This window comes from Monodon monoceros, unplaced genomic scaffold (genome assembly GCF_005190385.1).
Source record: "Monodon monoceros isolate NGI ecotype Baffin Bay Population unplaced genomic scaffold, NGI_Narwhal_1 Super_Scaffold_21, whole genome shotgun sequence".
NCBI classification, from domain to species: Eukaryota; Metazoa; Chordata; class Mammalia; order Artiodactyla; family Monodontidae; genus Monodon; species Monodon monoceros.
Genome location: NW_021703778.1, coordinates 41,336,240 through 41,348,340, shown reverse-complemented (window position 1 = coordinate 41,348,340; position 12,101 = coordinate 41,336,240). Strand labels below are relative to the sequence as shown.

The window sequence follows — 12,101 nt, the reverse complement described above, 5'->3', positions numbered from 1 at the left end:
CGCGGGCTTTCTCTAGTTGCGGCAAACGGGGACTATTCATTCCAGTGCGCGGGCTTCTCATTGTGGTGGCTTCTCTTGTTGCGGAGCACGGGCTCTCGGTGCGTGGGCTTCACTAGTTGCAGCACGTGGGCTCAGTAGTTGTGGCTCATGGGCTCTAGAGCGCAGGCTCAGTAGTTGTGGCGCACGGGCTTTGTTGCTCCATGGCATGTGGGATCTTCCCGGACCAAGGCTCGAACCCGTGTCCTCTGCATTGGCAGGTGGATTCTTAACCACTGCGCCACCAGGGAAGTCCCCATAGAAGATTTTCTTAACTCTTACAGCATGCTTTTTTTTAAGCTTTCTTGAGCAAAATGTCAGGTGCTTTTCAGTTTAACATTTTATGTATGAAGAAGCCTTTAGCAAAATTTAGTTAAAAGAAAGAAATTATTAGAAAAACTCAATTTTTATTATTTTCATTAGTTTTGCATACTTTAGCAGTTACGAATTTTCACTCAGAGCAGTTTCCTGTTTTGTAAAGTGAAGTAGTTTGTTTTTCTCCCTTCCTCTCCATTATTTTTTATGGTTCTAAAGTGTAGCAATTTGGCTCATAGAGTTTTATGATATTCATTCTGTTAACAAAGGAGTTTACATGAATCATAGACTTAGCAAATATTCACCATTTCAGTATAGCAGATGGGTTCTGAATAGGAAGTCAGAAGACCTGGGTTCTGATTTTAACTGCAGATCATTTGCTGTGTGACCTTCTGTGAGTGAACAGACCTCTCCAGCCCTTTGCAGTAGAGCGTAGTGAATGAGAGCTGAGCTTTAGAGTTGGCAGATCTGGAACTTAATTCCAGCTTGGGCAGTTACTGGTGTGTGGCCTCCAGTACAGTATGAGACATCTCTAAGCCTCAGTCTCCTCAAATGTGAAATGGAGATCATAGCTGGTACTTAGTTCATTGGGTTGTACCCAATGTATGAGAAAATTCATGTCAATTGTATACTACAGTGCTTGGCACACAGTAACTGTTCAAACTTTTAGCTGCTGTTTATTATCTTGCTCTTTTCAGTTAGAACATGGGAAGCATAATGCCCACCCTACTCACCTCAGAATTATTGAATCAGATGAAATAATGTATGTAGAAGGCATTGATTTAAAATGTAAGGCATTTGGTAGTTGTCAGGATCACTGACTTTGGGGTACCTATTTTCCAGGAATTTTTTTAGATTACAACAGTAGTATTGTATGCCCTGGAAAATGGGTACCCCAGGGCTAGTGGTGATGACAACTAATGAATGCATTCTACCTACCTCTGTGAATTGTAGTTCATGGTCCAGTTAGTTTGAAAGAGAATTATTCATTTGGTATTGGTTAACCAGCCGAGCGTGTGCCTAACCATGTTTGTGAAGGACCTCTTGTGGAGAGCATATAGTTAGACCCCACAGCCCTCGTCTCTTGACAGTAGTGTGTACCTGAAATGTCCCTGGCAGCTTTGGGTATTTTATTAAGGATCTAGCACTCATTAGTATTTCTTTAAATTTTTAGGGTTTAAATCCCTCCTCCCCCAATTTGAAAATTGGGCCAAAGTTAATATCTATGAACCTTGAAATTCTAATTAGTAAGAATAGAAAATGTATATGTGGGGGGATAGTTAATATTTCTGGCTAGAGTAAGGGAGGAAACATCAGAGATGTGCCCTCACGTGGGGACATGTGATGGCTGGGAGGCAGTCAGAGGGGACCCTCGAGCCATTTTTGATGCTGCCCAATCATCTTTCCTCTCCCTCAGGCTGGTCCCAGAACTGTCACCGTCCTTTCTTCTGCTTCCTGCCTGCAGCTGGCCCTGAGCTCATTGCCGGCTTCCCCCATGGGCCGAGCTGTGGCTCACTGAGGAGGATTCGCGGCCACTGCAGACTCCTCCTCCAGCACCAGAAGCCTCTTTCTCTCTGGTGCTGGTCATTGGGCAATGAATGTGTCTGTTGGCATAAATAACCAGTGAATAAGCCACTGACAGAACTGTTTAGCCTTCCCAGTCCTCTTAAGGTTTTTCTAACGTAGCTCAAATGTCCACAGGTTAATAAAAAAAAATTTTGTCCAGGACAGTGTTCCAAATTTTCATCCAAAACATTCACCAGCCACTGTTGACCACATGCCAGCTGGGTACCCTTCCAGAAGGGAAGGCCTTCTAGTGTTAACTGAAGGCCTTCAGTTAACTGTCGATTGTTTTCTTTGGCAGGAAAAGGAAAAGGAGAAAGATAAAATTAAGGAGAAGGAGAAAGATGCCAAAGAGAAGGAGAAGGACAAGAAGACTCTGAACGGGCACACTTTCAGTTCCATCCCTATTGTGGGTCCCATCAGCTGTAGCCAGTGCACGAAGCCTTTCACCAACAAAGACGCCTATACTTGTGCAAGTAAGAGACGTGCTTCTTCCTGTGTGATGGAACGCTCTTGGCTCAGAAAAACTCATTTCTAGTTTCCTGTCCTTCCCACCCCTAATCTGTTCCTCGTTTATGTGGAGAAGTAGCCCTTTTTCTATCTCTCTTTAAATAGCATTGAAGAAATTAATTCTAGATATATAACATACAGCCTATAATTTTTTCAGACAGCCCAATTTTAAATATCCTGTCCTTTTGTCCCTAAGCCACTACCTTATTCCAGAAGTCCATGTCAGCATGAAAACAGTCTCATAACCTCAAACCCTCAAGCTACCCAGCAGTCCCTTGTCAGGTCGTATATGCTCATATTTTGCTCTAGTACTTTGGTGTATGCTTCAGCCATTGACCAGCGTCAAGTCATGGAAACTGCCAAGGGAGAGGGAGAGTACCTTCGCGTGCAGAGACGTTCCGTATTGACCTCTTGCTGACCTGCTTACTACCACCTTAAAGCCAAGTCTGTTAACTGAACATGGTTCCTGGTTTTGACGATATGCTCTGAGACAGAGGATGGCTAACTTTTTCTGTCTAGATAGCAGACTTCTTAGACTTCATGCGCAATACAGTCTCTGCCACACTACTGAACTCCGCTGCTGTAGTGCAAAAGCAGCCATAGATAATACATAAACCAATGAGTATGGCTGTGTTCCAGTAAAACTTCATTTATGGGCAGTGAAATTTGAATTTCATGTAATTTTCATGTGTCATGGAATATTAGTCTTTTCTATTTTTTCAACCATTTAAAAATGTAAAAACCCTTTGTAGTTCATGGGCCATACAAAAATAGGTTACAGGCCAGATTTGGCCCACAGGCTGTTAATTTGCAGATCCTTGCTCTGAGGCACTACATCTCAAAATTTTGTGGTTGCACACAGATAGAAAGTAATAATATTCATAGTGCACACCAAGGAAAATCAAGGAGGCTGCTTGTGGTCAGAAGTGGCCAGTGTAAAGGTCCACTCTTCCAGAGGCTGAGGTGATTTGGATCTTGTCATACCTGTAACCAATTCAGACCAAATAGTGACTAACTCAGACTCCAAGAAGCACTTCTCAGACCATGATGTCATGACATTGTCTTGATTTCAGTCACTTATGTGAAGTATCCCAAGTGATCTGTTACTAAAAATAGTTAACTTACTGAAATTTGAAATGTTTAAAACTTTATTTGAGCAGAGTCTAAGTTACTGCAATAATAATTTCCACTCACTTGCTTCCTTGATATTTAGAGAAAGAGTGGAGTGACAGCTGGCACACAGCCTGTCTTATCCACGCTGCAGCTGTTGTGACTTTTTAAACGACTGGCGTTAACACTCATGTGCTTGTAAAATGCCTCTTATGGATATATTATACCCCAATATTGTCTACAGCCATATTTGTTTTACTGTCCTATTTTTTTTTTTTTTAAAGAAAACTTCCGGGGAGCTCTCATCTCTTTTTTCATCCTCGTGTGCAGATATCACACACATTTATGTCCTCCTTCATGTGTGACTTACTGGGACGATGATAACGACTCCAGCATAGTAACACATTTTATGTGACCTTGAGACTGTCACTGTTCAGTATCCCCCCAGCATGTTACTCTGGAGCCCAGGTTCTAATAGGACTCATTCTTAGGACACCAGTCACCAGTTCAGTTTCTTAGCCACTGGACACAGACAGCTTCTCAATACTAGAATAACTTGGTTGTCTAGGGCAGTAGTCACCAAGCACTTTTTAGTATGTTTATCTATCATTAAAACATACTTAGTCTACTCACACGGGGTATGTGTGTGTGTGTGTAATGTGTGTGTAAAAAATTACGTACATGTCCTATACTATAATTACAAGGAGCTCATTCTAGGAATGAGAAGTCAGGTTTGCCATTTTCTTGTTTGCTGGTTAGTTATTAGTCTTCTTAATATTGTCCTAGATGCACAGTTTCTTTGCAGGAATTTGTCTCTTTTTCATTTTATTTTAGTTGAAACTAAATATAATTTATAAGTTTACTTTATTGAGCACCTGTAAATTCCCATTCATCACAAGATGCTGAAAGTAAACGAACGAGGAAGCTGTTACACATCCCTGACCTACCTTCCGAGGGCCTCTTCTTCCTTCCAGAATCCTCTAGGATCAAACATAACAGGAAGCTGCCTAACACTGAGGCTGAGTGAGCCACCCATTTATCAGTCTATATATTAACTCCATTTCTCTTTTAAGTCAATATAAGTGAGAGCTGTAAAAATTTCCTCCTCTATTTCAAAGAATCATTTTGTGCATCCCTCCTGCCAAGTGCCTGATCTCCATTTTGGGAGTACTGGTCTCAGAGAAGAATAGGGGAAGGTCATATTTCTTGACTGGCAGCATGAAATTAATATTCAAGGAACTTCATCAGTACAGCACACTGAACACCTGCTTTCTGCTATAAAACGTAATTTTTAAATATGTATTTTCAATAAAATATATTTTTTAGAAAACTAATGCATAACTGAGCATGCAGAAAAGAAAATCCCCGAGCAGTATAGATTCTGTTCTTTCCATTAGGGACTTTTAATAACTCTCAACATCTTCTCTTGCCTGTGCATTTGCTAATGCTTCTTCATAGCAGTTTGCTTCCTTACATGGTATCTGGGTTTTTTTGTTTTGTAAGTTCAGCTTCAGCTTTATAAGACATTTTTCCCTCCCGTGGGAACCTCTAGATTCCCTGTTTTGTCACAGTGACCCTGTGATGCAGCAGTTCTGCATTTGTTTCAGCTGGATCCCTCAGGGTTTCATCATTCCTAGATTGGGATTCCATTAAACCTCTAGAGAAGATTTCTTAACTCAGGGTTCCAGGAGATATGGATGGTGTAAATTTGGACCCTGGATTCATATGTGATACAGAATTCTCACTCAGCGTCCTGGGGAGGGCAGGTTTCCTTGCTGCTTCTGCAGGGCCAGTAGGTGGACTTTCTCCAGGCCCTTCAGCATGGCTGTTACAGTCTTTAGTTTAAAGCTGTTGGCTTTATTTAGGGGTCTCAGTCCCAGCTCCCACTATGTGCCCTGAGACCACACATCCTCTCCCCAGTTGAGGGGGATGCTCTCTACTGCTCAGAGTACTACACAACCAAGGGGTGGGTTTGAAAAATAACTGAATAAAACTTCAAGAATGAAAGTAGTTCTTGAAGAATCCTCATGGAGATTTTCACATACTTCAGTGTTCTGTGTCCTCAGTGGATTGTTCTGATTTATATTTATTATATATATATATATATATAAGAGAAAATGGCTTCCACTCTGTCCTCTGCTTCAGTAGGGGGAAAGCTGGGTGAATATTCTAGAAGATCTTGATGACTTCAGACTGGATTTATTTTTTACATTTAACTACCAGTAAGTATGCATTTGAGTTTCTTATCTTCAGTTACCTGAACTGTGCAAGGCACTGTGGTTCATTCAAAAGCAGTTCGTCAACAGATATTCATTGAGCAGCCGAATGTGCCAGGCACCTTTCTCTTGCTCTTTTTCTTAAAACTGAATATATTTGACATGTAACATTGTGTAAACTTAAAGAATGCAGAGCATTAATTTGATGCATTTATATATTGTAATCTGATTGCCATTGTAGCCGTATTTAGCACCTCTATCACATCACATGATGATCCTTTCTTCTTAGTGGTTGGAATATGTAATTAGAGGCACCTTTCTCAAGTTGCTTATTACACAGTCGCTTATAAGAAGAGTTCTCGGGACTTCCCTGGTGGTGCAGTGGTTAAGAATCTGCCTGCCAATGCAGGGGACACGGGTTCAAGCCCTGGTCCGGGAAGATCCCACATGCCGCAGAGCAACTGAGCCCGTGTGCCACAACTACTGAGCCTGTGCTCTAGAGCCCGTGAGCAACAACTACTGAAGCCCGCGTGCCTAGGGCCCATGCTCTGCAACAAGAGAAGCCACCGCAGTGAGAAGCCCGCACACCACAATGAAGAGTAGCCCGTTCGCCGCAACTAGAGAAAGCCCCGCACGCAGCAAAGACCCAGCACAGCCAAAAAATAAATAAAGAAATAAAGAAAGAAGAGTTCTCAAGGTATAATCCTTGGTACTTACTCATTGCAGCATTATTCATACTGTGGAAAATTTTAAAGGAACTAAATGTCCAACAGTAAAATATAATTTATTCATCAGGTGGAATATTAGGCCAATAGTAAAAATAGAATAGATCAAAGGTCGGCAAGCTTTTTCTGTGAAGGAACTGATAGTAAGTACATTAGGCTCTGCAGACTATTAGGTGTCTGTGGTGACGACCCTACCCAGCTCTTGCAGCACAAAAGCAGCCATAGACAAGACATAAATGTGACTATGTTCCAATAAGTCTGTATTTACAAAACAGATGTGGGCTGACTTCGGCCCCCAGGCCACGGTTTGCCAGCCACTGGGATAGCTCTGCAAGTACAGACAGATTTCCAAGACATTTTGATAACTTGAGAGGCAATAAATAGAACTGTATGTATGATCCCAATTTATAGAAAGCAGATAAGTAAACAGTAATTGTTTACATAGATGTATAAGAATATCTAAAAGGATATACACCAAACTGTTAACAATTTGTAAAAGAGGTTAGGAGAGGAGAGATTGAAGGGGACTAAGTTTTTATTTTATACTTTTGTGTTTGAATTTTTTAAGACTGTACTTAAATATTGTTTCTCTGAGTAAAAAAAAAATGTAAACATCAGATAACTGGTAGTTTCAGAGGTTTTTCTGGTTGTCAGCTGGTCTCTGATGAAAGAGCAAAACATGTTGATGTTGAATGAAGAACTTAATGACAAAGAGCAAAATGATCTCTGGAAAGCAGTCAGCCTGACAGAAGACCTACGGAGAGTTGCTCTGTATAGCACCAGCATGAATAAGAAGCAGTATCGTTGATTCCACCAACTCTCAGTTCTGAGTTGTGAAGTGAAATATTATCAGAAGGTTTAGGGACAAAAGAGAGAGAAAATCTTGTTTGAGGACCCAAAGAATCCTTTTCTTTGTGCTATAGAGGACCATAGGTTTGTGGTTATAGTGAGTGGATGATTCTTTCCATGACTAGCTCCAGGTAACTTTTCAATTTAAATGCAGGCTGGAAAAAGTCTAATGTATGTCAGTGTATGAAACATCTTATCATTGTCATTGATTTTTGAGTATACATTATTTCCAGGTTAAAAGAGTTGAATTATACTCTCCTTGACTGTATCGCTAGTCTGTGTTAGACTACAGTGACTACTGAACCTGCAACTGACATATGATTGATTTGTCAGGTAGCAAAAATACCCACTATGATGTAGGAGAACACACCTCTTTTAACCAGGCATCCTAAACCCAGTTTTGTTTTTTTCATACCTTTTCCTGTGAAACATAAATAGAAATTCTCTTTTATTGGACTCACTTCATGATGAAATACAGCTAGGGCACCTCAGACTGTTGAACCGCTTTATGCTGTCAGTATAGCTTGTGGCAGAACTCCCCCTGGAGAGGACACCTGGGGTACCTTTTGGAAACTTCTATGGCCCAAGGACACCAGAGCAACCCATGGAGAATCACTTGTGTGGGGTCTGGTACTGATGAGGAAAAAACAGACTTAAGAGGTTTGAGGGGGCTTCCCTGGTGGCGCAGTGGTTGAGAGTCCGCCTGCCGATGCAGGGGACACGGGTTCGTGCCCCGGTCCAGGAAGATCCCACATGCCGCGGAGCGGCTGGGCCCGTGAGCCATGGCCGCTGAGCCTGCGCGTCTGGAGCCTGTGCTCCACAACAGGAGAGGCCACAACAGTGAGAGGCCCGCGTACCGCAAAGGAAAAAAAAAAAAAGAGGTTTGAGGGCTTCCCTGGTGGCGCAGTGGTTAAGAATCCGCCTGCCAATGCAGGGGACACGGGTACAAGCCCTGGTCCAGGAAAATCCCACATGCCGCGGAGCAGCTAAGCCCATGCGCCACAACTACTGAGCCCGCGCGCCTAGAGCCCCGTGCTCCACAACAAGAGAAGGCACCACAGTGAGAAGCCCACACACTGCAACGAAGAGTAGCCCCTGCTTGCCGCAACTAGAGGAAAGCCTGCACGCAGCAACGAAGACCCAATGCAGCAAAAAATAAAATAATTAAAAAAAAAAAAAAGGTTTGAGACTTGTAGACTAAACTTCTCAGCCACACATCTGTGTAGTAATTAAATAGTTTGGTAGATAGGACAGTGGTTTTCAGAATGTTTTTTGTGGAACTGGTGTTTTGGAGGTTCCAGATTTTTGGATTTAAACTAATTTAAAATGCACTTAAAAATATACATGCTCAAAAGTGTAACCAAATTTTAACATCAGCATATTAACTGTAGCTGTCAGTCTACCTACTTGTTTGGATTTTTCCTTCCATCTCGAATTAATTGAAGAACGTAACATAATTGCAAGGCAAGCCATTTTTTTTAACTGCTAATATTTGTACCAGCTTATCTATGAAAATATTCTCTATGTTATGTATGCAAAACTAAATACAGACATAAATTAGATGCTGAGGTAGTTATGTGAATTCCAAGTATAATATGCACCTGATTTCTCATTTTTGGATCCATCAAAACAAGTTCATTTTCTCTTTTATTGACTTCAAATGCAAATGTTAAAATTATAGGTCAGATATCTGTACTAAATATTTTATATATTTGATAGCACACAATATAACAATATTTTATTTAAGACGTTTTAAAAGTAGAAAATCAGTAAAATAGGTCGACTACTAGTTTATGCTAACAGTGTTTATAATAAGTAGGATGGGGGTTTTTTGGTTTAATTCGTAATTTTTAATGTTAAGTCACGTCAGGTGTCTATTTCTTTTGGAAGCAGATTATTTCACTGAGTCCAGTGTGTCATCACAAGAGTCTTTTCTGTTTGGAGAATCAGTCTGGGGGAGGAAGTATAGTCATCATGTCCTCTGCCAGTGGTTCTTTGATTTATGGAAATCACTTGGTCAAACTGAAAATGTCACAAATTATCTTAGTTCTACCTGCTTAGCAAAACAAGGAAGAAAAGTTAATGTTTTTCAGTTTAAACTGAAAGAATCAAGGGACTTCCCTGAAGGTCCAGTGGTTAAGACTCTGTGCTTCCAGTGCAGGGGACATGGGTTCAATCCCTGGTTGGGGAACTAAGATCCCACATGCCATGTGGTGTGGCCAAAAAAATTATTTTTAATAAAATTTAAAATAAATAAATAAACTGAAAGAATCAGACAGCAAAAAGGAACTGTTTGATAGGGCCTGATTATTACTCTAGTATGCACCTAAGGTGCAAAAATACATTTTTAGTTTAAATACCACCCCACCTCAGAATCTTAGGGGCTGCCTATCTCAACTATACCTTTGCAGTCCGCTCCAGAGGTAATGTTGAAATAAGCTCGACATTTAGTGGTGGCATTAAGGTCTGTTTGTTGACAGGTTGCTGCCTGCCACTTAAAAAAAGAGGGGAAAAAAATCAAGGCTTGAAAGCAGAGGAACAACATGTAGTCATCTTCCCAAAGGAACAAAAGTAATGGGCTGGTTCTCTCCAGCTTCCTGAAGAACAGTGCCTGCAGTGCATGTTTGTGTGTGTGAAGCACCATCTGTAACCTTGGCAGGAAGTGGAAAATATGAGTAATTTGGGGACTCAGAATCTCTTTCCCCCCCTCCCTCCATTCCCCTCTCATGTCCAGGACCTTCCCAGGGGTCTCAGGAAACATAGCATCCCTCCAGTTCATTTAACTCCCGGGAAACCCTTGTGCTCTTAGCCTCCCTTTTTTGGTTTAACATTAACCCTGTTTGCTGACCCTGGAGCCTCAGACCCCAAGTGGCTGCTCAGTCAGTTTTGACTCGTGGTTTAGAGAGATCAGCCGCATGGTTCATCATGGTTATGTGTGACGATGGCTGATGTTGACCTTCGCCTGTCTCTCAAATGTCTTTATTCACTTTAATATATCTTTTTGCATGCAAATATTAAGAGATACAGCAGGATAGAATTTTTAAAACAAATCAGCATCTCTTCACCCCGGTAGAACACACCTGGAGCGGTCTGAAGTCAAGTCGTGGTGAAAGCTGAGTCCCTTAGGTGGAAATGGTCAGGATCACAAGATGCTAGAACTAGCAGGGAGCAGTAGCGAAGCCTCCCTGTAGCTCCCCTGAAGTCTGCTCCTGGAAAACAGACAACTGGTGAGAGCAGGGGCTGAAGCCCCTTGTCAGGACTGCTTCAGAGTAATTTAAGTTATGAGAAACTTGACAGGGTTGTGTGTGTGGTTGGTTTGTTTGTTTTAAACTCAGCCAAAACTCTACCCTTATTTTAGGATTTCAGTGACTTTAATGGAGAAAGGAGAAGAGCGTCTTTCCAGTTCTCACTTCTTGTAGTTATGTAAAGCTTCCCTTGAATAATCAGCTATTCTTTACAGCTGCCACAGATAATTTGGTCTTTGGAATGCTTGGTGTGGAGTCTTTCAGAGTATGGAATTCATTCTGTTTGGGGTTTTTTGGAGATTGCCAGTGGTTCTGTTTTGTTTGCTTTAAACAGATGTAAAATGATATTGAGATTATTGTGGATTTATTTTCTGTTGTGTTAGCAGCTTCTGAGTACTTTTGTGGTAGGTTGGTTCTCTTGATTAAAAAAATAAACAAGTAGACCAGCTGCAATCTAAGTAGGAAACATAAGAGTTTAGAATGTGTGTGACGGTTGGATTCAGCTTTAGATTTTATCCGGGAAGACAGCTCTCTAGATAGGCAGTTTTCTCGTATTCATTGCTTAGATAGTAAAATACATATAAGTGATTAAGGAAAAGAAGTTCGTTTAGGGAAAAGGAAGGTGAAAGAGCCTGAGCAATAAAGTCAATTCTTATCCAAACAGAGCAGTTTCATTTTGGTTTTTGTTTGTTTGTTTACCAGTGTTCTTCTGAAAACTGCTGCTAGGTGAGCACTTCAGCTAAGATGATTTGGGTCATTTGTGGCTTTCCTCTTGTCCTGTACATCAGCATTGTGGTTATTACACTAACTACCAAGAATATCTTACAAGGCTTTTGTATCTATACTCTGTCAGTCCAGACCAGGCAGTGTCTCACACTCCCCGAAGAATTTAAACAAGAAGTTGTGGAAATAATTTTGGAGCGTGTATTTCTAAATTGTTGGTATTTAAATGTTTTTTTGTTGTTTTGTTTGAGTTATCTTGGTTACGGTTGACACAATAGGAAGCAGTTGCACCTTTCTCTCCTTAAAGTTAAAAAACTCTCCAACATTTATCCTTAAGAGGGGTCAGAGAATTTTCCCCAGATGGATTTTGCTGCTCAGACCTGTCTCTAGGGGGAGCTCTTCAGCACATCGCCCACTGGACTGAAGTGGCAGAAGAGCCCTTCCTTCAGGTCCCCAACACAACTCAAGGTGAATCCTTCCCTTAACAGGGAGGCCTGGAAAATGCCATGCTGTAATTTCAATTTGGCATGGCCACTCCTCTTACCCTTCTTAATGCTGATTTTCTTAAGCCAGTCTCTCTAACGGGTTGTTTGATTTTTCTGCTGAAAGAGAGTGTATAGTATATAACAGTTCACCAAAGATCTGGTGGCAGAGGTTAAAAAAAAATGCAGCAACAAATAGATGATAGCTCCCAGTCATGTGGGTTTTCCTTCATATCCTTTTGTTTGATGCCTCCTTGTAGCAAGAAAAGAAGTTGAAGGCTGGGCTGTTTGCTTTTAAGTTCAGAGGAGTCTAATTAAGGGTCAGCT

General features: G+C 41.3%; 1 protein-coding gene across 7 annotated transcripts in view; it reads left to right on the top strand.

Annotated features, from left to right (window-relative positions):
* Window positions 1–12,101, top strand: part of AKAP13 (A-kinase anchoring protein 13) — a 338,024-nt gene that overhangs the window by 289,588 nt on the left and 36,335 nt on the right. For all 7 annotated transcript variants that reach the window (XM_029238790.1, XM_029238789.1, XM_029238788.1 and 4 more), the window contains one exon: window positions 2,216–2,390. In XM_029238790.1, the coding sequence (XP_029094623.1) occupies window positions 2,216–2,390 (175 nt within the window). The remainder of the gene's footprint in view (window positions 1–2,215; window positions 2,391–12,101) is intronic.